This window comes from Canis lupus, chromosome 19 (genome assembly GCF_011100685.1).
Source record: "Canis lupus familiaris isolate Mischka breed German Shepherd chromosome 19, alternate assembly UU_Cfam_GSD_1.0, whole genome shotgun sequence".
In the NCBI taxonomy this organism is placed as follows: Eukaryota; Metazoa; Chordata; class Mammalia; order Carnivora; family Canidae; genus Canis; species Canis lupus.
Window position 1 is genome coordinate 47,242,183 of NC_049240.1, and position 27,178 is coordinate 47,269,360.

A 27,178-nucleotide genomic window follows, 5' to 3' on the forward strand; every position below is an offset into this window, starting at 1 on the left:
TTGGGGATACACTTATCTGACTCATAACAATTCAGAACATCAAATACACATAAACACATTCATCTTCAAATACATAAAATAAATATGTGGATATTTACTGTAGATGTATAGTGCCATTTGCATATTAGGTAAGGTATGCACATGTATGTATTTATTATATCAATAACAGACATGATCGTAATAGCTATTATGCTAAGACATACCCAGCATTATACTTGTGAATATAATTTTCCTGATACTCAATTCAGTGCATCAGTCTGCCTCTTGAGATCTCAGCAAGTGTTCACTTGCAAAAATAAAGCTTTACATAGTCTTTTCCCGATGCCTGAGAATCCAGACCCCTAAAGTACAGATCAAATTGCCTTCACTAGACAAGCTCTGCTCCCAGTTCTGCTAATTTTGTACTGTTCATTCTTTCCCACTTTGGGATAATCTATTATAGTTGGATCCAGGCACGCACGAAAGGCTGATACTTCCATGAGGAATGTGCAATTTGTACTGTTTAGTTTGTGACGAGATTCTTGAAAACTTTTATGATTCTATCTTGTTCCAGAGAGACTTCTGCTTGCTAGTTTTATAAGCAGTGAGTGAAAAAAAAAAGTAACAAAAACAAAACAAACTGATAAAAATTACATGCTCAAAAAAAAAATCAAGAGTTCAAGATAAGCACTTTTTCTTTTTCCCCAGAGAATATTTGTGGACTGAACAAAAATGTTTCTGAGGGCACTGACCTATGTGTTGCTTTTCTTTTTTTTTATTTTTTTTTAAGTGCTTGCTTTTCATGCCTAAAGTTAGGCATCCACATGCAATTACAAAAGAGCTGATCCTCAAAGAAGCTCCGTGAAAGTTTGCAGCAGATTTTCCTTAGGTTTTATTTCTGAGTTAAAATTAAGTCCAGTTTTGCATTTTTGTGTTTTGTTTTGTTTTGTTTTAGTGCAACCCCAACGACAGCCACCTTCCTGACAGCTATAGCGTTGTGCTGAGTCCAAGTCGGAATTGGCTCTTTGGGGCAGTCGTGCTGGGGCCTCTGTGTCTGTAAGAAAGCCACATTCAGGGCTAGAGGGGAAGGCAAAATCAAAAAAGAGTAAACAGGAAACAGCCAGCAAGAGTATAAAAGAGAAACTGGGGAAAGACAACCAAAAGAAATCAGAGATGACAAGGTGGAGAGAGAGAAAAAAGCTGCGTTTTGCAATTAAGAAAACAAATGTGGATAAGAGGGCACTCTTGTGAGGTCTCATAGTGAGGAGAAGACAGTGATGGAACCCGTTTCCAAGTCAACCAGAGTTACCTGATACCTGCTTCTCTGTTCCAGAGAAATGTATTCCCACTCAAGAAAATATTTGTAAATCAAATCTTGCTGTGGAGGGCAAGCTTACATTGGATGTTCACAAATTCTGAGTATACACAGGGTTAGGAATTAACTCGCTGTACTTCTTAGTGACATTTCATGGAGTTTATCTACATCCAGCAATACACAACAGTCTTATTATCAGAAAGAGAGCTTAAACATAACAGAAGTTAATGGAGGAATAAATGTGCAGTTCAATAACCAGAAGGGCTATCTAACATATCCAGCAATGTGGCTCTGGCCAAATCAGTCAGTGGATATTCCCACACTTTTGCGTCCAGAATGCATGAGAATAAATAATATCTCTTCCAGATAAAGCCTGAGTCTAATTTCCAACCTCCACCCCCAGTTCCACCCCCATGTTAAAGTTTAGGTTCTTGCCATACTTTCCCTTCGAGTCAGTTGGAAGGAAACAGAGCCAAAATTAATACCCTAGGAAATTAGTCTCTTATTGTGTGAATGGAGGATTTAAATAATGCAACACCTCCTCATGTCGAGATGTGATCGTCTAAAATATCCTATAGCGGTGTCATTTATATGATGAGAGTTCTGGGTCTGAGGGTTTTTCTATTATAAGCCCCCATATTCGGAAGTTAATAGTTCAACCATAAAAATAATCTTGGCTGAAAGTTGGCAGGATGTTTTAGCCTGGAAGCAAATGTTTACAAAATTTGAAAAAAAAAAAAATCACATGCATTTGGAAAGCTTTCAGGTTTTCAATAAAAAGGCGCAAAAAAGAAAAAAAATTAGACAGACAGAGATTTTCAAATATTTGTTGCCCTGGGATTCAAAAACGGATTTGTAGTTTTTAAATAGAATTTTAAAATTCTTGTTGCATAATGTGAACCAACTGACTAAAAAAATAATTATCAAAAACATCATCAAAACTCTCACAGACTGTCACTTTGTTTTGTGAAATAATCTGTTGCTTATTGGTTGAACAAGAATCTATACGTTTTATTTTTACAAACACTTCCCTAGAGCTTAAAAATCTATGGTAATTAAGAAATATTAAAAATTCAGAAACCTATGAATGAGAACAAAATATTATACTCTTTGTAGACTTCCTAATAAATAATGTTTCCTTTTAAAATGTCCAGAAATAATTTATTTTTCCTAGGAATTTTCACACTTTCAAATGAAGTGTGTCAATTGAAGCACTGATTGTTATACTACATATATATTAAAAGAGACATACAGATTCCAGAAGTAGTTGCATGGCCCATAAAACTGAACATGGCATATTTTCCCCTATCAGATATTTTAGAGTAATTTACTCATCCTCCTGAAAAAAATTAATGTCTTAGAGATTCTTCTAAATTCTCTGAAAGATTATCTTATAGTCTAATAGGCTATGGAATTAGAAGTGTTTGTCTTAGGTTCAAGTAATCTTTTCCTTGCTAGTTGTATACCCTTCTGCCAAATTTTATAATTTTCAAGCTACGTCCTATTTTCACTTCAGGAAAAAAAAAAAAAACCCAGGGGCAGGACACTTTGAGAGAGAAAAACTGCAAAACCAAAATAGCTCTAAGATGATAACTGCTGGAAGAGTTCTTGAGCTTATAGTAGACTGTAGACCCAAAATGTAAAATCATACATTTTTAAAGGAAATATGAATGTCCTGGGATTTAGAGGGGAAGCATAGCTTACAGAAGAAAGATATTTAAACTATTACCCTCAGTGCATTGTGTGCTATTTCATATAGAGAGCGTGGATTTTTTAACTCATCACAGTACCTAGCACCTACTGGATTCTCAATAAATGATGAATGAATGGATAGGTTATATCCAACATTGCTTAAATCTTCATGGAAAGTTGCACACCTGCAAATGATTGAAACTTGAAAAATAAATCAGTGACCGACAGTTGTTGGTTGAAGGCAGCTACATGATTTGCATGATTTCCAAATCTACTTTTTCAACATGTAAACTATTCTGATAGCAGTATATTATGTCGTTCTAAATGATATTCTTTTCCATCGATACCCAGCTACACTAAACATTTGAAGGTAGGTTTCCTTGAAGATTTTTACGTTCATCAGTTTTGGGATACTACATTTAAGTGCACCGTTCAGCAGCTAATGGAATACCCAGTCTCTAACTCATTTTCATTAGAGGAAGTCATATCCCATTAGACATTGTTTCAACACCAACAGCCTGCTGTTTGTAATCAAATAATTGAATGGCAGGTATGACCTATAAGTGACATGCCTGAGAATAGTCAGGAGTAGGCTCAGGTCTCATAACCACACGGAAGTAGAGCACCACATCTTTTCCTCTAATTCAGACTTGGAATAACATGCTGGTGCTGTTCTCTGGTAGTTTACTGCCCCGTGAATGTCTCACCTTCTTGATTCAGTGTTTTTTTTTTACATAAATCTGAGGATTTTTTATTTGGATGACAATTTTTTGAAAGAGTCTGTTAAAGAATTTGAAATAAGATTATATCTGGGAAACGAACAAGGGGTAGTGGAAGGGGAGGTGGACGGGGGTTGGGGTGACTGAGTGACAGGCACTGAGCGGGGCACTGGACGGGATGAGCACTGGGTTTTATACTATAAAGTTAATTGTTGGCAAATCGAACTCCAATAAAAAAATAAAATAAAGATTATATACGGTCAACTACACAGACTTACCGATTGAAGTTAATGAAGATAGGATACCAACAGTCTAAATTCTGACATGATTTTGCTCTTGGATATTGATTTCATTTTTTCCAAATTTAACTTCATGACAGAAAAGTTAAACTCTGCTGACGCTAGAAAAAGGTCTCTAAAGACTTTGAATATGCACGTGCCATTAAAATAGGACTATTATCTCTCCTGTCTTAAAAACGATGCTCTTCTTGTTATGTTTTGCATTTTTGACTGTTTGGGCTAACTTAACCCTTTAGTCTCCCTACAGGGCAGTGGAAGACCTAGCAGACAGTACTATAATCACTGTAGTAAGGCTTCTTTCCTTCTGTCTTAAAGGTCAGTAATTGGCCTGTATTTGAAATCGCATGGCATGATATTGGAGTCTACGTGCTTAGGCCAGAGTCTGACAGCATAGGAAATGTGTGTTTTCCCCTGGATTTAGTTCTTGACTCTGGGATTCCTCTATCCATTCTTTTAGTGTGATCTCAGTGATAGCAAAACCTTCAACGATTTCTTCAATGACTTCAAAGTTCCTATTTCAGAATGACTCCTCTAACTATGTCTTATTCTCAGAGCTGAGGTCTAAGAATAAGCCTTCTTGAATTTTCCTCTGGCATCTCAAACTCAACTTCTTCAAGCTGCATTTATCACTTTCCCTAACAAATCTATTCATCTTTCTTTATTCCTTAACTCTGTCAATGGCATCATGGCCAATTTTCCCCATTCTTCTAAAAAGAAATATGTTGGATATTTTAGACTATTGTCTCTACTTACACAGAGCATCATTGCCCAGGTCTAATTATCTCTCCTTTCTTACTATCACTTGAATCTAATTCTTCCTTTCATCTGCTATGGTCCTGATTAGAACTTCATAATTTCTTTTGAGATAAACCTCCTAATTGAGATCATTGTTTTTGTTCTGTTTTCCACCCAAGCCATCCTTCTCAATGACGACAGCATTATCCCTCTTGAACACAAATGGAATTTGTAATATGCCTTCTTAGAATCTCCCTCCAATGGCTTATTTTTTCCATCAAGATAAACAAAATTCCATACTCATTATCCCCATAAGCATATGACCCTGTCTACTGTCCAGCTTCACATTCTCATAAGCTGCTTCCTATACTCCAGGAATATCAACTACAACATGTTTTCCAAAGGTCGATATATTTTCCATATGTTGTTCCTTCTTTCTAAGGACCCTCTCCTTACCCATCCACCTGCCAAATTCACATTCATCCACTCGTGCATGGCACAGGAGTCCCCTTCTTCCAGGAAAATCCTCTGATTTACATGCTTAACCACCCCTTCATGGTCTCTTGAACGTTATTAAGATCTCTCTCCACAGTGTTCCAACGACAGCTTTGCTCTCCCTAACATAGCCCTTGTAGCATGGGCTAGTGTCTTTACCTGTTTCTCCATCTACAGGATGAGTCCCTGAGTCTAGGGATTGTGTCTGGTTCATCTCTGTCTCTTCAGTGCTTAGCACACCAAAGCTGGCATATGGTAGGGGCTTAATTCATGATGTATGATTAAATGGATGAATACATGGATATTATCCAAAATTCCTTTTCATCCATCCATTCCTGCATCTATCCTTAGAGAATCAAATCCTATATACTAAAGATTCATTGAATTGATAGAAGACATAGAGACTAGATGTCTCTTGAAACATAATGTGAAGTCATATTATCCAGAAGGAAGAGAAACTACCTTATAAGCAAAAGTAAGGATTTTTTTTATTGTTTGTTTGCAGCATGGCCAATATGTATCTATACTCATATCGGTATCTATATCCATATCTGTATCTGTATGATATACCGTGTTAGTAATAGTCTACAATAAGATAAGACAGAAATAGAGCAATGACTCAGGTGTTTAGGACAGGTTTCAGACAAAACAGACTTTTAAAATCCTTTATGGAGGGAAATCAGTCTCTCAACAAACAGTGTTAAATTATTTCATGTACCTGACAGATTCAACAAAGTACAGCCAGATTTGATACTTTTGAGATCTATTAGTATCATAAGAGCAGGACTATCATCTTTCTGGTTCCAAAAATTATGTTCCTTTATATATAACCCTCTGGGCAGCATGCCTACTTCCCTGTAAGTTTGTGTATAATTTTTCCCATTATCACCCCCTAGGTCCTTTCACCATCACCACTTTCCAGGCATCTACCATCCACTGAATAGCCATGTTTCTGATTATCTTTTCCCAAATGTATTAGCTTGCATTATTTAAGGCTGAATCTCTTTTTATTATTTCCTGCTCATATTTCTAAACTCCTTAAGTCCATTTGTATGATTCTTTTGTCTTCACAGATGTCCACAGTTCCTCCCAATTTAGTATCATCAGCAAATTTAATTAATGCTCTGTTTACCTCTCTTTCTAATGAAACCAGTCCCCTGTTTCATTTCATCATACAAAGTAAAAATATATTGGCAATAAAACAGTCCGAAGAAATGTTCCCTCACTGTAGGAGGGGAAGTTCAGGATACAGCAAAGAACCATGTGGTGAGGAGTGGACAGGGCAGCGGGGTGGTGAGCTAGTTTGCTACTGCCCTAAAGCAAAACCTTTTTCACAGCAACCACATTTGGCAGACTGCCTGAGTTGGTGCTGGGGTGTGTGTGTGTGTGTGTGTGTGTGTGTGTGTGTGTGTTCTTGGAAGGTAACTATATTACCCTAACTGAGGACTTTTTACTAAAGATATATTTACTGATACATGAAAAGCATATTTAAAACTACGTGCAAATACAAGTGTAAGCAGGTAACATTTAATCCATTCTGTAGCTACAAACCTAGTTATAAATACATACATCCGAATATATACAGGCTCACAACCATTTTCACTTGGCTTTGTCTAACATTAACTACAGTCTAAATTTTTATCTCATTTTTTAATTTAATAAATGGTTTAGATCCAAATTACCCATTGGGCTTAAATCAAATTCCTTATAAATGTTAGATTCATTGAATAAAGAGAATTTTTACTCAGTTGCAGCCAATAGACAAATGTCGGTAAAAGAAAGATTTTAACCTCTAGAATTTATAGGACAGAAAGGTGAGCTTGGCCAACAGAAAGAGATTTTACTTGTTAACTACAAGGTGAGCAAGTTTATGTTCAAAGAATTATAACATTAGTCTTTGAAGATATGGCCATCCAAATATGGGGTGATTTATGTACGGAAAACAAAGATGGCATTTACTAAGCACCCACTATGTGCCACACATAATTCTAGTACTTTCTAGAGTACATGAGTGTATTTAAATACTGTATTTAAATACTGTAGATTTAAAACCTACTGTATTTAAATACTGTAGATTTAAAACCTATGTTAATTACTATCTGATATTCCATAGACTATTCCAAACTCCGGTAAAATTTCATAAACATTTGTTATGTTGCATATGAAGAGTCAGTCTTTTAAATGTGGATCAATTAGTATAAATCTATTGACTATAAGGGGAAGAAAACCTTTCAGGTTTATGCTCTGATTAAGACAGACAGATGGTTGACCAACATCTCTGTTGTTATGTATAGAAGATCATGAATGCTCTCAGTATTGAAATGAAGGCTGATCCATACTTTACACATAGCACAAGGTCACCAAAGATGTTATCACCAAGGGATGATGTTAACGCAATAGTGACTGGGAATACTGTTAAGTAGTCACAGCCTCATATTGTTTTTCTAGTGAGAAAAATCTGATGCATAATGCATTCTTATGCGAGAATTTTCTCAGATGCCAGGACTTTACAGGCATAACTTTCATAAGCTTTAATGGGAGTTTCCTGCCAGCACCTGTTACAGTATAGAGTTCTTACTTTTCACACATAATCCAAGACTGGCTTGGAACACTGACTTGGAAAAACTAATATAGTGAAACCTTCTTATAATGTTTCCTCACATATAATGTTCATCTTTTAATTCTTGGTCTGATATATGTATGTACATGTTTTCCTTTCAAATTCTTTTCCCACCAGAAAGACTTTTTTTCACAAGCTTTTTATGGATAGGAGCAGATAAAGTGTATATATATATATATATATATATATATATATATATATATACACACACACACACATATATATATATAACATATATATATATATGATATATATATTACTGAATATACTACCGGAAAAGATACATAAGAGGGAAAGTTATTAGGATAGAAATTAAACTAATGTTAGAAATCTACTCTTCTTAACCGGAAATAGTTTTGAGACACTTTGGATTCCTGAGGAGCCCCAGAAACAATGAGAGTGCCATGTGCAAACAACAATCACCAGAGATCCAAAACAAGGATCACAGGTCAAAAAATATAGTTTGGCTGTGTCTTTACAGAACAAAAATATGGGAAACTTAATATTTAAATTAATATGTGGATAAATCAGCAGGATAATATTTTGTATTATGATAATATTTTGCATTGAAGGAGAAAGAGATAAAAGGAGTTCTTAAAATCTTATATATATATATATATATATATATATATATATATTTTAAATTAACTCCCACAAATTGTATCCCCCAAACAAAGAAAAGTATTAGTGTATCTGTTTAAAACTGTTGGAGATTGCACAGAAATACGATTTTGTGAACAGTAACGTCTCTTTTCAAGGTGTTTAAAGTCTCCTCTTGTTTACTATTTCCAACATACATGGCATATAAGAATGAAAACAAATCTTTATACTCAAAATCTGGAGTCATTTGTTGTCACTGTCCCCTCTGACAGCACGGTGGGCAGGAGCAATAGTTGTTAAATGTCAAACATTTTCAAATAGTGATTTTGAGTTCCATATTTATAGCAGGGTATTGTAACTAATGTTGGTAGGTTGAATTAAAGTTAGAAAAGGAGTCTGAAACCCTGAAACCATAAAGAGACAACAAACCTGTTAGTGAAGTTGTCACTGAGGCAAAACATGAGTCTGAACAAGGACAACTCTAGGACGAATCAGGACATATTTGCTCCCTTCTTTTTTTTTCCTAGATTGTTGCATTACTCTAATGTCCCCTTGGGCACTGTGTCTGACCTCCGACACCTTCCTCCTGGCAAACCCACCTGAGGAATATCATTTATACCTTAGCTTGAAGTTCAGACATCCTCAAAACTCCTTTGAGTGTTACCTTGAGTCCAGTTTTATTTTTAAATATTTTATTTATTTATTAATGAGAGACACAGAGAGAGAGGCAGAGACACAGGCAGAGGGAGGAGCAGGCTCCCTGCAGGGAGCCCGATGCAGGACTTGATCCTGGGACTCCAGGATCTCGCCCTGAACTGAAGGCAGGCACTCAACCCCTGAGCCACCCAGGCATTCCCCCTTGAGTACAGTTTTGAAGAGTAACAGCAATTTCTCATTAAAAGTCTTTATTTCCTACTTGAGTTTTTCCAAGCACCAGTGAAGAAGGGTTTTATTTGGTTTTGTTCTTTCTGATAAGGCAAAGAAGGGCAATTGAAATCACACGGACACCTTTAAAAGCATGCTATGTTCCCAAGCTTAGTATCTTCCTCCACTCTGGGTTTTGCTTGTAGGGTACTTCGCTCCAAATGTGGGCAAAACAAGGCCATTGTTTTCCTTTGATATTCTGGCCAATGAATGAATAAAAATGCATTTGTTTCTGGGTATCATAGTCTAAGGTTTGTTTGGAACCTGCAAGTACATTGGGAATCTAGGACTTCCTGAGTCATTCAGGGATGTTTGTCTCTTACTGATGAACATTAGGCTGAGTTCCCTGAGGAAACTTAGGGCCACCTCAGGGATGAGAGTTTTCGGATGCACCCAGTGGTCTAAAACAGGCAGCTCCACACACAGTGCAGGTGCAGAAGAATGACACAGTGGGAGAAGTCTCCAAGACTGTGATTTCTGCAGGCATTGGTGCAGAAAGGAGAAAGGCCTGAAATCAGAGGTCTCATGATTCCAAGGATGAACATGTCTTTACAGAATTTCAATCTGTAGAGCAAAGCCCTAAATCCTTGATTTATATAAGCAAAGCTTTGAATCTCAGTTTAGAGCGTTGCATTTGCCAAAATGAAAAAATTATTGAATAAGTTGTCTCTGAAGAAAGATAATTTATTACACCATTCTCATGATGGAAAATTATTATGATGATAAGACCAAATTATGTTTAAGGGTAAAATGTATTTAGACAGGCTGAAAAATGTACCTTTCCTCCCCTAAATCTTTAAATACAGTGAGAACACTCCATTTCCCCGTATCCTGGTGTATCTGAGAAAATCCAGGCAGGGTAAGCATTTGGGTAATGGCAACTACCTTGGATTAACTTGAAGCCAAATTGGACACTCGCTTCCTCTTTCTGTTTCTTTCCTGTTGTTTATCACACTTGCCCTCTTGTCCTCCATCTCAGCCTGTCCCATACCCTACACAAATGAAGTCTTGTATTTTCTGTCCTTGTAGCTGAAGCCTGCTGTCAGGACAAGATCTAATAGATAAATCTACATTAAAGTGCACATGATTAGTGAGGTTTGAAGTGAAATCCTTCCATGGGATTTAAAGAAAAAGGAATAAAATTCTAATTACATAATTTTAGGCATAAGCAAAATTGTGTAAAAGGAACACTTTAAGACAGAGTCATTACCTCCAAGCTTCTGAAAGATGCCCTAAATATAGCCTCTGTAATTAATGTTAAGACTAACCTTGGGGACTGGTGGTGTAAAGTCCAGGTCTCCGAATTGATAATCTTTCATTTCTAATTTCTACAGCACTTCACGAGTCAACGGTAGTGAATAATCATGGATTTTCTAATATTCTTAAAATTCAGAATCTGCTGGCCCTTAGGGAAAATGAGGAAATTGAGACACTATTTAAATTTCATACAATGGAAAACATGAGATGCATTTGTAACTTGGTTTCTTACCACTTAGAAAATTACATATATGGGATAGACACTCAATAAATATTTTATTAATGAACATCAACATATGTGGCACATCTTAGTTTAATATACCTCTTTCTATGACAACAGATCAGAAAGAAATGATAGATGCTAAATATGCATAAACGCACAGAAATATTTCAATAGGGTTTTTTTATGTAGACCTATGTGACAAAATCCTCCAGAAGCAGGAAATCTGGTTTGTATTATACTAGTGCTAGATGAGTTTAAATAAGGGAACAATTGGTATTGGAATGTCTTTTTCTTTTTTTTCTTTAAGCCAACAAGTAATGTTTTGAGTAACTGGAGTGTGTGCAATGCTTTACTAGAGGGTTAACAGCCCTCAAGTAGTGAAGAATGAAGCCGAGGAGATGGGTCTCCTACACCACTAAAAGAGAACTTGCCTTACCTTTCCCCTTATGAAGTGATAGTAGAAGTTAAAAAGCCAACCTCCTTGCTAGCTTTAGGCCTTTATCTATGCATTTCTTTGTGTACAAGACCTACAATCACAAATGACAATGGTATAAGTTGTCCATAGATAGTTAGAGTTTACAATTAGGGGAAATGATTTTGTCTTTTCAGCTCTATTCTAGAAACCTTGCATTTGTATTTCCTAACCTGGTGTCATTTGTTCAATAATGGAATGGTTTGTGAAATACTTAAATTTTGAGATTTCTATTGTGTCTCATAAAGATTTGGAAACTGCTACCATCGGTCTTAAAGCATGCTTCAGATGAATTAGATATACACCATAGAGCATTCAAGGACAATCAATAGTTTTATCTTTCAATCGTTTTCAAATGAGCCTAAAGGAACATAAACCCATATAACAAAGAAATGTAATCTATGGCATGATGTTTTGGTAATGAAGTAAATATCATTATTTTCGGTTTATAATAATATACGTATTCTTACATATGCATATATGTATGCATATGCACACATACAAAATAGTAGGAAATGTATAAAATAATAAATAAAACCAGAATCATTTTTATAATCCCGCTGTACACAGGTAATTACCATTAATAGTGTGCTGTATAATATGTAATACATATAACATATATATTACAGTTATATATAGTGTAGTGCATAATATATATAATATACATAATACGAAACATGTGTAACTTAACTGTTTCAGGATATAATGTGAAACTGAATACCTATCATAATGATGTTTCCTTCTTAAGTTGGCTATAGAGCATATACCAACCTGAGTGTATTGCTCAGATGTCTTGCATGTACGAAAATATTAGAGATTGCAGGTGCCGTTGTTACTAACTCATCAGTTACTAACTCAGCAGAACAATCCTAGCGCTGTAGCTCCATGATATCCAGACTATGCACTCTTCGTTCTTTGCTATAACTCCAGTGCCTAGTCCACTTTTGCAATATAATAAGTGCTTAATCAATATGTGTTAAGTTGTATGCAAGGTTGGAGTTCACCAACTCAAGGCCTTTCCATCCAGAATCTATTGGAGTTTTTCTTTCCTTCTGTTTAACCCCAGTTGAGCACAGATCCATTTGCCAAAAAGGGAGGGTTGCGTAGCAGAAGTATTAACAATACCCACCTGACACCCTCTCCTGTGTTATCAAAAAGAAAACGATAATCTTCTTTATATTTTCTGAGAAAAGGAACTTTATTCTTTAGTCACGCTCACTATCATGGCCGGGAGCATCTTCTTTAACTAGAAGAGAGTCTGATGACACCAGAATTTCTCAGAAGTTTGTCTGTGATCTATATAGGATTTTACTGATGGTAGATATACTCAAACAGGTTGGTAGTTTATTTTGTCTTTGTGTCTGGAATTCTGCTTCCCTACCCCACTTCAGAGGCCGCAGCCAGAAGGGCTCTCTCCCTCACCTGAATGTTTAGCAGAAGCAAGCCATCAAAACCCTCCAGGAAGTGGCTAGCTAAAGGGTCTGAATTAGAGGCACCTCCCCAAAGAAGATCAAAAGTTATGCTCCACCAACACAGAGACACTGAGAAATGGTTGAATGTATTCTAAATTAAACTGCCCTGGTGGTGAGCAGAGATCTGCCAAAATCTTTCAATTAATCACTTTTACCTTCAGGGCAGAGTTAGACTGAGAGTATTTCAATAGGTTTTTATTGGAACAGGGTTATTTCAGATATTAAACTATGTTGCACAAAGTAAAAATAATGTTATTTTTAAGTTGCTACTCTTGTTAAATAAAAGTTGGCAAGCATTCTCGGGGTCTGTATTGTGTCTGTGTATTTGTGTATGTGTGTGGCTTTTTTCTGTGCCGTAAGCCTCATTGATTTAAAAAAAGTGAACAGCAATGAATTAGGTGGTAAACATATTCATACAACCATTTTCATTAATAATATGTCATAAATAATAGAAGAAAGGTTTTAAGTGTATAATTCTGTGCAACACAATTGAGATAGTTTTTTTTTTTTTTTTTTTTTTCCTACATCTTCAGCAGTAAGTTAATTAGAATCACCTGCATTTCCTTGGGTGGACACCAAATGGATTGCAAACAAAAACAGATTAAAATAGCTGCTGGAGCTCATGGCATACAGATGACAAGATTCACAAAAAGGACAACGAGGCACTGAAAATGTTCGCTTTTCAAACAATTTTAGAGGAAATTTAGCTCTTGCAACTTCTCAGTAAAAGCTGCTTGTAAGTGTTTTGCTGAAAGACTAGAACAGCTTTGTTTCTGATCCCTTGATGAGTGAGAGAAATGTTTAAGAAAGATCACTTTACAGAGAGATTCAGGCTGAAATGCGATGACTGTGATTCAAGCCAAGCCAAAAATTACAGTTCAGAATGAAAGGGGAGGGACGTGGTTTGGGAATCCATTTTCCCACATTCCTGAATCTCAATCATCCCAGCCAATGTTTAAAAAAAAAAAAGTCCAATGGAAAACAATGAGGTCACTTTGTTTAGATGTTTTAAAAAAATAGGGGTGGGGGGATCGAAAAGAATGAGAGCAAATATATGAATTTCAAATCAATATCTATTTCAAGTATAATGGGATTAAAGGCTAGACTTTATGTAACTATTATGAGTTCATCACAAAAGGAGCCGTTTTTCAGCGTTTTCTTCTTGTTTGTGTTGGTAAGCCTTTTAGGGCATGTCTTTAACTTATAAAAGAGTTTGTTGCCAAATTTTTAAAACAAGAAGTGTACATGGGCATAGTCTACAGATCATTCCTTCCTAAGCTCCAAGCTTTCCTTATGAATTGTACCTTCAGGAAGCTGGGTTTCTTTCATTAAACCTGCTATGCCAATCCCGTGGCAGTGGTCACCCACTGCTGTTTGAATTTCACATTATGCTAGTGCATTTGCTTGCAAACTGCCAGATGATAATGGCTGATCAAATTAGACTGTTCATTCTTATTACTCTTATTTATTTTAAAGAAACGCTCTGAGCAAGTCACAATTCCAAAAAAAAAAAAAAAAAACTATTTATTTACATCAGCATGATCACAGCAGAACATAACAATGGAACTCAAACAGAAAAGAAACTCAAAGAATGAGATGCAATGGACCAAATACCTTCCAGACACATGAAGTTTTTCCTCAAGATGAGAGCTCTCACTTAATGTTAATCAGAATCATTGGCCAATATTTGTAAGAAAAAAGAGAGAGAGAGAGAGAGAGAGAGAAAAGAAAGAAAGAAACATGTAAAAGAATTTATCAAAGACTATTTCCAGGTACTTTGCTTCCCATTTTGCAGAAATCATTTCAGTTCATTACCTTTTGTCTTGTCAAATCAAGGATATTGGGTTTCCTAGTGAAATTTCACAGACAAATTCAAGGATTCTCTGAGATCTTCCTTACCTTGAAATACTTTCAGAATGATTCTAAGATTGATAGAATTCTATAAACCATGCTTGTGTCTACCATGCTGCAGGCTTCATATTGTTGGGCCTCAAATTCTTGGCTGAGTTTAGACAAATATGTAAGGATCAATGTTTGAGAAATGAGGAACCACACATAGGATGCCATCTTAGACTCCCATTTCATTTTACTCCGGTATTGGGGAGCGTATACGAATGACTTCCACCTGTATCACACTGGCATGTTGTAATAACTTCTTTAATAACTTCTTTCCTTTTGTTTTTAGCCTTATTTGCCTAACAATTAGTATTCTATACATTTAAAAGCATGATTTTAAAGGCAATTGGCTTCGTAGTAAGTCTAAATGGAATGAATGCAAGCTGAACAAATGTGTGGAGGTTATATGCAAAAATAAACCTAATACATAAAAACAATTACAGTAAATGGAAATCAGGATCTAGCCCTCAGTACTGATGTCTTCATCAGTACTCACAGGACTTCACAGGACTTTTTACATACTATTATCTACTGTTCTGGACTCTGATGGTATGGATAAATATCTCCAATTATGACACAATTAGTGAAATATTATGATAAGGACTAAGTATAAATATAAGGGGGAAAACTCTAATAGTTAAAGATAGTGCATATTGAGGATAATGGCTTTTATATTTCCAGTGACATTTAAAGAATCCGGTGTGATTGTCTTGTTATTCTTAAAGTGTCCAATGTCTGGCTTAAAAGGAACTGGAGAGATGGGAAACTAATCCAATAAATGATTTTCCAATTTCTTTTCTAACAACATCACTCTACACAAGAATAAAAACAATTCTTAATAATAGTAGGAGAACCTGGGTGGCTTGTTTCTGCTCAGGTCATGATCCCAGGTTATGGGAGGTGGGGCTTGGTGCTCAGCACAGAGCCTGCTTGAGATTCTCTTTCCCTGTGCCCTTCCTCCTTCTCGTGCTCTCTAAACAAACAAACAAATAAATAAATAAAGTCTTTAAAAAATGATAAGAAGAATACTTAAAAGTAAAAAAAAAAAAAAAAATCAGCCATCTCTCCCCCCATCTGCAAATACTAGAGCCATAGATCTTTTCAAGGTATAAGTGGTACAATACAGAACCACCAAGAAACACAACTAGTAATGCTCTTAACACTCAGGATATTTTGTCCTTTTCCTCTCCCAATTTTAAGTTTATTTTTCCAGGTGATCAAATAGGATAAGACTGAGCAAAGAGCTTGAAGTACATTGCACATGAATGAATGATTGAATGAATGAATGACGAATAAATGTGTAACTAATTTTGGCTAGGATCCTTAACAATTTTGTTTCCTAGTGTAACACCTTAAACAGATGTGAGTTTGGCAGTAGGGGGAGATTTGATAATGATCCTACACAAGTGGCCAACGAACAGTCCCTGAAGAAAAATCAACATCTCTCCCTCTGATCCAAAATTCTGTATTTGATACTATTTTGTCCTTAGTCCCATAAATTATTTAATTTTTGCTATTTTAGTTTTAAGACAGTAATTTAAATCTGGAATTTGGTCCTTATCTATAACACTATCTATATAAACAATACAAAATAATGTTACATTTGTTAGCATCACAGGTCATAGTTTTCTCAGAAATAGAAAAGCACCCTTCTCTTAGTACCTCTTTTTCGCTCGAACATCTCTTTAAAAATTTTAGCAACAAAAATTTATCTCTTTCATATCTTAATAGGACTAAAATTCTTCTTTTCCCTATGAATCTACTACAAAATATCTGGTAGATGAAAAACTTGTTTCATTCATATGTAAGTCTTTGAAAAAAAGACTATTACCCAAATCAATCGATCAAGGAAAGTTAAAGATAATGTATAGAATTGTCAAATCACCTCTGGTACACCTGGCAATAATATAACATTGACTTTCAACTATACTTCAATAATCAAAGTTAAAACTAATTGAAAGTAGTATGATGTTAAAAAGAAAAGACCGGCACTGGGGGGGGGGGGGGGGCATTTGATGGGATGAGCACTGGGTGTTATGCTATATGTTGGCAAATTGAACTCCAATAAAAAAAATTTAAAATTAAATAAATAAAAAAATAATAAAAAGGAAAGACAATTGTGACAATTGCCTCTATAACTTTTTATAGCAGAAACACAAAGGAAGGAAAAAGAATATATCAAAATAAGGTGAAAATATAAAAGGAAGGGCTTATGAAACAAATAGAAGAGTAAAATATAATAATCTCAGTAATAAGGGGAACATTTGAGAAATCATAAGTGATAATAGAACTTCTGTAAATATGTAAAAAAGGACAGGAGTGAGAAAAATAAAAGGAAATGAGGGGTGTACTTAACCTGGACCCTATATTCACATATTTTCCCCACATTAGAATTAGAGACACATGAGTATTTTAAATATTCATAATGTAATCCCAGGTCATTTACATCCCATATGCCGACAAAGAAAATTATTATATAGCAGTTATCCTCACAATCTAATGAGACTTTTGTTTTCAGTATGAAAAAGTCTATCTTTATGAAAAGCAACATAGGGCCCCATTCAAGCTGGCATACTGAAAAAAACATGTCTGATTCTCCTTCCTCAAAAAATCCCCATGAAATAATAGAAAAGATATGTCAAAAAAGAAAAAGAATAATAATGGTGCTGAAAACAGAAAAGGTGCCATCAGCCCACCAGAAATAGAAATTCCAGGAAGACAGAAAGCAGATGGGATCAAACAAGTGGAGAAATTAGAGCAGAAGAAATACCATTCCCAGACACAATAATTAGGCACAATTCTTTCTAGGGATGTACTAGAGAATATTCAAGCTTGGAGTTTAATAAAAAAGGGTAGAAATCAGCAAGAGGATAATAAATAAATAATTCACTAAATATCAGATCTAATATCTGGGAGACCTGGGCCACTCTCCATTTATCCTGTACCAAGGAAGCACCTGCAGCAGCTGCTGGAGCCTGAAAACTAGTCCCACAAGGACAGAGGAGAGACTGGTGGCACCTGAGAAAGAAGGCAGTGCAGAATAAGGTGACTCAGGCCCTCTCTACACAATAGACGCAGAGTTAGAGAACTTTGCACAGAAGCAAAGCCATTAAAGTATTATTATTCAAAAAAAGTTTCTCCCTCCTTTGGTAATTGAAGAATTCCTAGCCCACTGTCTACTCACCCCATCATCCTGTAAGAAACTCTCATTCTGTCTGCCCATGTAAGATTGAAGCCAATTGGAGGAAAAAGAGATGCGTGCAAATACAAAAATACCCTTGACCAACCATATATTCTCATTAATTCACTCTTTCAACCATAATAGCAATCTGATGTTTGAACAGCATCCATCTTAAAGTAGTTTTAGATGGAAAAGAGACAATAAAGGGAAGGATATATCAAGAAAATAATATAAGGAACTTTTCTGATTGAAAGGGTCAAAATATAGACAAATCTGAGGAAAATTTTACTTCTACAAGTTTAAAGAGAAGAATCTTTTTTTAAAAATCCTGAAAGAAAAAGCAATTGACCTACAAAGCATCAATGATCAATTTAATAAAAAGACTTAACAGCAGAGACACTAGAAGATAATGAAAGTTTTTTTTTTTTTTCAAAGTTAGTAAAGTAAGTTTGTGAAGCTCCAACAAGTATTTAAATCAACAATTCATTATGAAACAAAACAATCATGGAGATGGAAGAAATAAGAAAATTTACCAATCACGTACTTTGATGAATATAGAACTCCTAAAAATAAATCCAAGAGAGATAACAGTGGAACACAAGAGAGGAGCAAGTAGTTCACTGGGACCCTGAGCTGCACTGTCCAATATGGTAGTCATGAAGTTACACTATTTAAAATTAAGTAAAATAAAAATTCAGTTGCACTAGCCACATTTCAAGCACTCAGTAGTCAGCCAAACGTGGCCAGTGGACCTGACTTAAACAGGTAGATAGAACATTTCCATCATGTAGATAGAATCATTAGTACATTTCCATTGTCACAGAAAGTTCTTTTGGGCGGTGCTTAATTTGAAGAAATGAAGGAAACCGCAAAAGAAGACAAGAACACATCAGGCCTTGACTTTTGGGAGAGGTCATTTTTGAAGCAAAATTTTAGTGTTGAACCCGAATACCTTTTTTTTTAAATAGCAATTAATACTGACTTATAAGTAAGCCACAAAATCTTTATATAAGTAAAATAAAACGATCAAAACTTTGAGAATACAAGCAATAATATAAAAGGATAAAATTTGAACTATGAAGGAGAGAAGGGGAAGGAAGAGGAAATGCACTATTTCTTATTTTTCTATAGCACAGAAGCAATTTGATTTAAGAAAGGGAAACAGGTCACTATAACTAATAATAACAGAGAGAGTACATAGATAAGTGGTAAGAACTATCCACTAAACTCATTATCTTTTCTAATAGGGAGTCAATAAATACCAAAGTCAAATTAATAAACAGAAATATGGCACATTAACATAAAATGAATAACAACAAAAAATTAAAACTGAACTGTTCACAGTGACAATCTTTGGATAGCAAAAGTGGGTAGATAAAATGTTTTTCTATAATATTTTGTGTGGTTTAATTTTTCTTTTTTTCCCAAGAAGTGCATTTGCCTCTACAGAGAAAAAACTCTATTCAAAAGGGCTATTATAAGTTAACATGTAGAAAAATATTCTTGTTTGACCATCAGAATTGTGTCAACTATCCTAAGCTAATCATTCTTGACTCCTTCTTGAAGGATGATGGATAAAGGATGAACTTCTTGAAGGATGATCTTCAAGGCATCTCGCAAGGAGTTATTAATAGTCAAATAAAGCCAGAAAATAGATGCAGCATAAATATCAGTCACTGAGACAGAGTAGAAATTAAATTCAGAAAGAGTTTCAGGTTATATCCTGTACTCTCAGTCATTGAGTTTAAAGGCTGAGAACAAAGAAGTTGGTGATAGAAGATTGGAGACACTCAATTTAGAGGAGGAATAGATAGATCTGAATGGCACATTGACTTCCCCTCGGGTTTGGTTCTGAACTCAAGCAGGGCCTTCAAAAGACCAAGAAAGAAATGTGCAGCTCTCTTTGGGGGCATTCTGGGTGTTCCCATGCTCATTGGTTTTTGCCAGAGGGAAAAGCCAGAAGACCAAAGAATTGTGAGAATGACTCTTCTTGCGGTAGCTCTGGCCTCCTAGGAATTAGGAAGTGCCATAAATCTCGGGAGAGGGGCTGTTTGCGCAAACTTCCCAGCCCACATTTCAGACTCCAGGGGTTCAGATGCATTTCGTTATGTTCCAGGAAAACAAGCAAGCTTTTGGGGCACACCTCTCAACCAGGTTCAAAGTCTACGTCTTTGTGGTTTGTCCATCATTCAAGCTACCAAGAATGCTACCGAATCCACAGTTTGCAACTATTTTTAACAGGCTCATCTGCATTGTTGAAAACTGCCTGTATTTTGGCAGATAAGCCAGTCAACTCTGGAAACCGTGCTGGTCTCTTAGATTTCTTTTTGGAAAGTGTCTAAGATTTATAGTGGGAATTATTCATGACAGCTGCATTCTTTCCACTGGGTTTAGACCCACCATTTGGTCTAATAACTCCTAATTGTGTGTCTATCCTAGTCTAAGCTTCTTCAGAAGAAAAGGTGGGGGGTAGAGGAGAGAGACTTCTGAGAGTCTCCTATAGTGATACCCAGTGATTTTTGTCAACCGTAAAGACTATTTTGAAGCTTAAGAAGGTCAGCTGATGATGAACAAATAAATGACATTTCAGTGAACATGGATTTCTTCAGAGAATTTTTCATTACTGTCATTAATGCCAGTTTGATAAAAACAAAACAAAACAAAAAAGTAAAATGACTTAGTTTCACTGTGTTCCCAAGGTATTTTTAGCATAACAAGAAAAGTTCTTGTCAGCATCCAGTCATGGTATTTTCTTGAAAGAAGTACCTTTCAAAGTGATTTTTCTCCAAACTTCACCAGAGCACAACATGGGTACCTTGAAGACATTGCACATTTAAAAATCATACGAGGTCTAATTATATTTCCAAAATAAGTAGTTTCCAATCCAGCAAGGATAATGTGGTCATGAAAAGGATGTCCAAATCCACCAATTTACATTGGTTTGGTTTGGCATCACTTTCAAAGTTCTTGGAGCAAAAAGAGGATGGCACGTGAATCATTGCAATTTGGGTAATAATTCCTAGGACTTGGGGTTTGCCACTCTGTGAGGCATTCAGGGGAAAACTAATCAAGACTGTACCTATATAATTTATAACTGCTAAAATTCACTGATATGTTCCAGATTATTTTGCAAAATGTAATACCCTCCTTTTTAATATGTACTTTGTCATTTTCACTCTATTTATGTAATTTAAAAAGTATGATAGCAAGGGAGCATGAGCCATTTGAAGCAGGAGCCACTAATGTCAGAGATTGTTATCCTTCACAAGATATATGGTGTTGATATCTCTGAATCTAAAGGGCTTGGAAGTTGTGTCAAGTTAGATTCAAATTGCATCTAATATGTTTTGCTTTACTCCCTCTTACTTTCTGGTTTCTATCTTAAGCCACAAAGCAGTTTTTCTGTTGTGACTTAGTGCTACAACCATAGTGGTGGCACTGGTCTGAGTTACGTTCTCTGTCTCCATCCCCAGCCCTCCCTCCTTTTATCCCAAAAGAAAATTGGGTTATTAATTTAGGATGAGGCTGCTTTGTTTAAACAGTATAGTGCTTTCCAATTGCTCCAGTGTAATATATCCAACCCATACCGCTCTTTCAAATGTTTTTGATTACCGAACTGAAAGAAGAAAGAAAAAGAAAGAAAGAAAGAAAGAAAGAAAGATCTTTTACTGAAATTTATGAAACACCAGGGATGGGGAGGGACTTCTTATGTTGTAACTTTAAATTTCTAGAAAAGGAAAAGAAAGTTTCGGATCCTGGGGAATTTCAGTAATTGAAACTCAGTTTACAACTCTAGGCAACATATACATCTACAGTTGCACATAAAATAATTAGAAAAGAAAGAGTCCAAGCTTCAAAATAGAAATGAGCTTGATTTTGTACCCTGAATAAAGAGATATGCATATAAAATAAAACTTAAGTAAGGTCCTTATTTGCAATAAAAATTCGTTGACATTCGAGTAATATCATTGACTATTGACCTCTGATAAGGGTCCAACTAATTAGCAAAAAAAAAAAAATTAAAAAGAATTATATAGTAAATTTCCTTGTTTGTATTGTAATAGATTTCAAGTGACATTTCACCTTGAATCATTATTTTAAATAGGGTTAATTTGACTGATTTTATAAAAAGCATATTAGGATTTCTCACTTGGGGAATGTGGGTCTGCATATTGCATCAATGTTTCTGTTTACTAAAATATTCTTTTTCTCAAATTCTTTCAAAGAAACTGATAACTCATGGGAAAATACCAGACTACTTTCATTTGGTGAAATTTAGTCTGTTTGTGGTGGCAAGCAGGATGACATTATTCACCAATCATGGTTTTGAGTGACCTTTGTCTAGTTTTAAATCCAAAACTATTACCAAAGGCCCCAAACTTGCCACCAGAAACATTTTTCTATGGATAATATGGAGCCACTTAAGGTGATTTGGAAGAAGAATTCCAAAATATTTTCCCTTATGGCCACATGGTTCAGAAAAAAATTAAACATAGTCCCAAGAGGGACTATTTCAAAAGGGACACATTTACTTGAAAGCTCTGATATTTTTAAAATCTATCATATTATTTAAAATTTTTATGGGTTAAATCTAGGTACCAGACACTACCTAATGACAAAGCAAGGAAAGTAATGGGTAGTAAATTATAAAGTTCTGGGTATATGTATAAACTGAAGACCAATATGGTCACATACTAAAACTAGGAGTTGTTGGCATATCGAACTCCAATAAAAAATATACAAAAAAAAAAAAGAATGGAAAAAAATAAAACTAGGAATTGTATACTAGAAAACTTTTAGGTAGGATGATTGTTACAATGCAGTTGTCATTTGTACATTGTACTTAAAAAGCAAACATGTTGAGTCACTTTTGATGAATGGAGCTATTTTGTACATTAGGAAGAAATAATATATGTGACTTTTATAAATGTATGTGTCTTAGACACTCATATACACACTAATGGGTGTCCAACCTCATCTTAATTCCTCACAAATTCATAATTCTCATGAAGGGACAGAGACTTGGGAATTTATTATTAGATTGCTCTAGACCTACAAAACTCAAACCAATTAATACACTTGCTAATAACAACTATTGCATTTTATTGATATTATTCTGAATTGCTCTGTGGTTTATCACATGGCTGGGTCAAAATCATGAAGATGAACAGGTGGGCAGAGAGGATTTGTAGGGGAGGGAAAATACTTTGTATCATTTTTTAAATGATGGATACATGTCATTATGCATTTGTCCAAACACTGAATGGTACACTACCAAAATGAACCCTAATGCAACAATTATGATGTAACAATGTGTGTTCCTCAATTGTAAAAAATGTATCACTCTAGTGGGGTGGTGTTCATAATGGGGAGGCTATACATCTATCAGGGACAGGAAGCATATGGGAAATCTCTATACCATCCCTACAATTTTGCTGTAAACTTAAAACTACTCTAAGAAAATGAAGTCTTAAAAAATATTGAATGATTGTTTCGAATTATACTATTAATGCCAGTGTTGCAAGTTATTTTATTCTATCCTAAACTACTGATGAAATATTTTGCACCATGGCAGAAATGTTCTTACTATCAAAGAGATCATTTCATGTCAGCAAAGGGCTTTACAAAGCCCTTATTCTGTTATATTATGACAATAATTTCTACCAATTTATTTAATACTTTTGATCATGAATTCAAGTGTTTAATCATGGTGCTACACCATTTCTCTAGAGAAGCAGCTGAGATAGTTGGTTGGTAACCTCATCCCTGGCCTCTCTGAGGACCTGGACACATCAAAGAATATACACTCTTGACATTAAATGTTATCCACATTTTTTAAGGACAATAATAGTGTTTCAGTAAATGTTTCTATTTTCCTTTTTCCTCATTTTTTGATAACTTGGTCATGGAAATAACTAGATGCTATAAATAGATGTGTAGAAAACAAGTGGTTGATTATCCAAATCCACTGCCAGGATAAGTTATTCTGAATTATAGATGACCAGTTTTAAAATACTCTGAAAGTAATTTCAGCATTTTGCCAAGGACTTCTTTATTTTCCATCCATAAGGGAGTACTCCCATTACCTGTAATACATTAGAGATTATCAAACTAGTTATACATCTGGAATAGAATTTTCATTCTGTAGTTTAAAGTAATCGGAACAATGCAAGTTATGTTATAGTGATTACAAGAAAAAAAGAATGGAATTGGATAGGATGGAATAGAATAGAATAGAATAGAATAGAATAGAATAGAATAGAATAAAGAATAGAATAGAAAGAATAGAATAGAATAGAATAGAATAGAATAGAATAGAATAGAATAGAATAGAATAGAATAATAAAGGAAAGGAGGGAGTGGAGGAGGGAAAGAAGAGGGAAGAGAAATTCCACAAATGCCTTGGGTTGTTTTCTGTCCAGAAAGGGGCAATAATATATATGCGAAAGTTCTTCGCCTACCTACTACCAGTTTAATTCCTGTCTTTTCCTTGGGACTGAATCTTAACTATAATGTGAAATCCCATACTACCTATTGCTCTTCTATGATTCAACTAGATTCAAATCTGTTGATGATCGACTATAATTGAATTTTATGATTAGTTGGTTGAAATTAAACTATTGAAGATTGCTTGGTTGAGGGCATAGAAATGTTTTCTCTATGAGGAAGGGATATTTGGTATTGATTTACTATTACCTACCTTCCCACGTTTTTTTTTTCTTTTATCATCTCAGTTCTTTTATGACCAAATATAAAACATGCCCTTTTATTTTCAGGTCTAGATGTTGATGGAATATACCGAGTTAGTGGCAATCTGGCAACAATACAGAAGTTAAGATTTATTGTCAACCAAGGTAAGTGATTTCTTCACTTCATTTTTTTTCCATAGTTTCATCTCTGGCAATATTTCAGACTCTGTGCTGTATGTATTATGAATCTGTAATGATAAATATTTTGAAGGGAACAAGAGAAAGTTGAAGAAATTAAACAATTATCACCAGAGAAGTAAGAGACAGTCAGTTTATGTGGAGATTAATAGAATAGAGAGAGAAGCAACTAACAGTTTATGTGAAACAAATAATTAGTGGAATATGACAAACTGAAAAATGAAAAAAAGAAAAATAAGAGCGTAAAAGAGAGGAAAATAGCCTGGCTTTGAAAAATGGTGCTGGCATATAATAAGCACTTAATGCAATGTGAATAAATAATTGAGTAAATGAATGATGGAAAAGTAAGGGTCATAATCACAAATGTTAGAAAAATATGTAATAGGCTAAGTAAGATAATTAAAAATTAGGAAACTGCATTTATCATCAAAGAATTACAAATTAAAACAACACAGATACTACTAAACACCTGTTAGGATGGCCAAAAGCAAAACCACTGACAACACCAAATGCTGACAAGGATGTGGAGCAACAGGAATTCCCATTCACAGCTGGTTGAAATGCAAAATGGTACAGGGACTTTGAAAAATAGTTTGATAGGTTCTTATGAAAGCATATTTATACCAAGCTATCCAGCACTATGCTCCTTGATATTGGCCCAGATGAGTTCCAAACTTGTGTTCACACAAAAACCTGTGCACAAATATTTCCGGCAGCTTTATTCAAAATTGATAAAGCTTGAAAGCAACCAAGATGTCCATCAAGAAGTAAATGGGTAAATGAACAGTGGCACATACATATATTGGAATATTATTCAGTGATAAAAAGAAGTGAGATCTCAAGTCATGAAGAGGCTTGGAGGACCCTTACATGAAATTGCTAAGTGAAAAAAGCCAGCTTGAAAAGGCTATGTACAAAAAAAAAAAAAAAAAGAAAAAGAAAAAGAAAGAAAGAAAAAAAAAGAAAAGAAAAGGCTATGTACTGTATGATCCTAACTATAGGATATTCTGGAAAAGACAAAACTATGGAGACAGCAAAATATCAGTGGTAGCAAAAGATCTGGGGGGGGGGGGTGGGAAGGATGAATCAATAAGCGCAGGGGATTTTTAGGGCTGTGAAACTATTCTGTTTGGTATTGTAATGGTGGATACATGTCAGCATACATTTGTCAAAACTATATAATATACAACATGAAACTTAATGTAAACTATAGACTTCGGTTAGTATTGACATTGGCTCATCAATTGTAGCAAATGTACCACACTAATTAAAAATAATAGGGGAATTGTGTGTTGGGGTGGGGGGGACAGAGGGAGCATATGGGAACTCCCTATTTTCTATTCAGTTTTTCTGTAAACCTGAAACTTCTCTTTAAAAAAAAACTATGAATTTAAAAAAATTAAAACAAAAAATAGGAAATGTGATAGAAAACAAGCAGACTCAAACATCTTAAGTTGGCCAAGGATAGAGTACTGGTGGAACTATCTATCTCCACAAATTTCTATAGATAGTAAAAGGTAGGACTTTGAATCATCTTTGTCTCTTCCTCCATTAACCAAGAATAGCCCTAGGGTGTGCATAAAGGGAGGTTTTAATTAATATTTGTTGAATGATGTGTGTGTGTTACAAATAGAAATATTAATACTGAGAAGCATTAAACCCTCCAACAGTTTAATTTGGGTTGAACTACCCTTTTAAGTGTTGACTGCACTACTTCTGGCCAGTGGGCACATGATTTTTATTTCTGAGAATCTTTATAACCAAGAATCTCCTCAGCTCTGTTTGCTTATTAACGTGAACCTTTATATTTCACAATTACTCTCTGTCCAAGGCAAAAACAACAACAAAAACAACAAAAACAAACAAAACAAAACAAACAACCCCCCTCCACGCTGAACTTAGCTTCACTCCATTTATTCATATTGGCCCCATTGGACTGAACCAGAATGCCCCCTCTGTGAGTAAAAATTGGATAAAATAGGCCCAGCCTCATTTTCATTCCTGCTTATAACCAGCTAAAATCATTCTTTTAATATATTTCATACTGAAGCCATATCCTGATTGGGATTCTAGACAGCTGGGCAACACATTTCTCCTACAAAGAAGAAATCTCAAAACAGAAGCCATGCTAGAAACAAACACTAGTTGCATTTCCTGCCTTTAAAAAAAAATTATGCTCAGCAGTTTGAAAAGGCAAAAAAAAAAATCTGCAATGAAAATATGAAATCTGTCCATCTCATCTTTTGCAATCCAGACTTCAACGTCCTCTGAGGCTGTGTAACTGCTCATGTTTCCATGAGAGTTGACAATGTAAAGCTGGACAGAGGCCTGAGTTGGTATCTGGTAGCAGAGAATTGTCAGTAAACTGTCTCCCTGGTTTATAGCACTGTCACAATGCAGCATGCTCAGCGC

The 27,178-nt window shown here is 35.2% G+C and overlaps 1 protein-coding gene across 2 annotated transcripts in view; it reads left to right on the forward strand.

Annotated features, from left to right (window-relative positions):
- The window catches only part of ARHGAP15 (Rho GTPase activating protein 15), a 609,765-nt gene that overhangs the window by 391,466 nt on the left and 191,121 nt on the right, over positions 1–27,178 (forward strand). For both annotated transcript variants that reach the window (XM_038565114.1, XM_038565115.1), the window contains one exon: positions 24,656–24,733. In XM_038565114.1, coding sequence (XP_038421042.1) covers positions 24,656–24,733 — 78 coding nt within the window. The remainder of the gene's footprint in view (positions 1–24,655; positions 24,734–27,178) is intronic.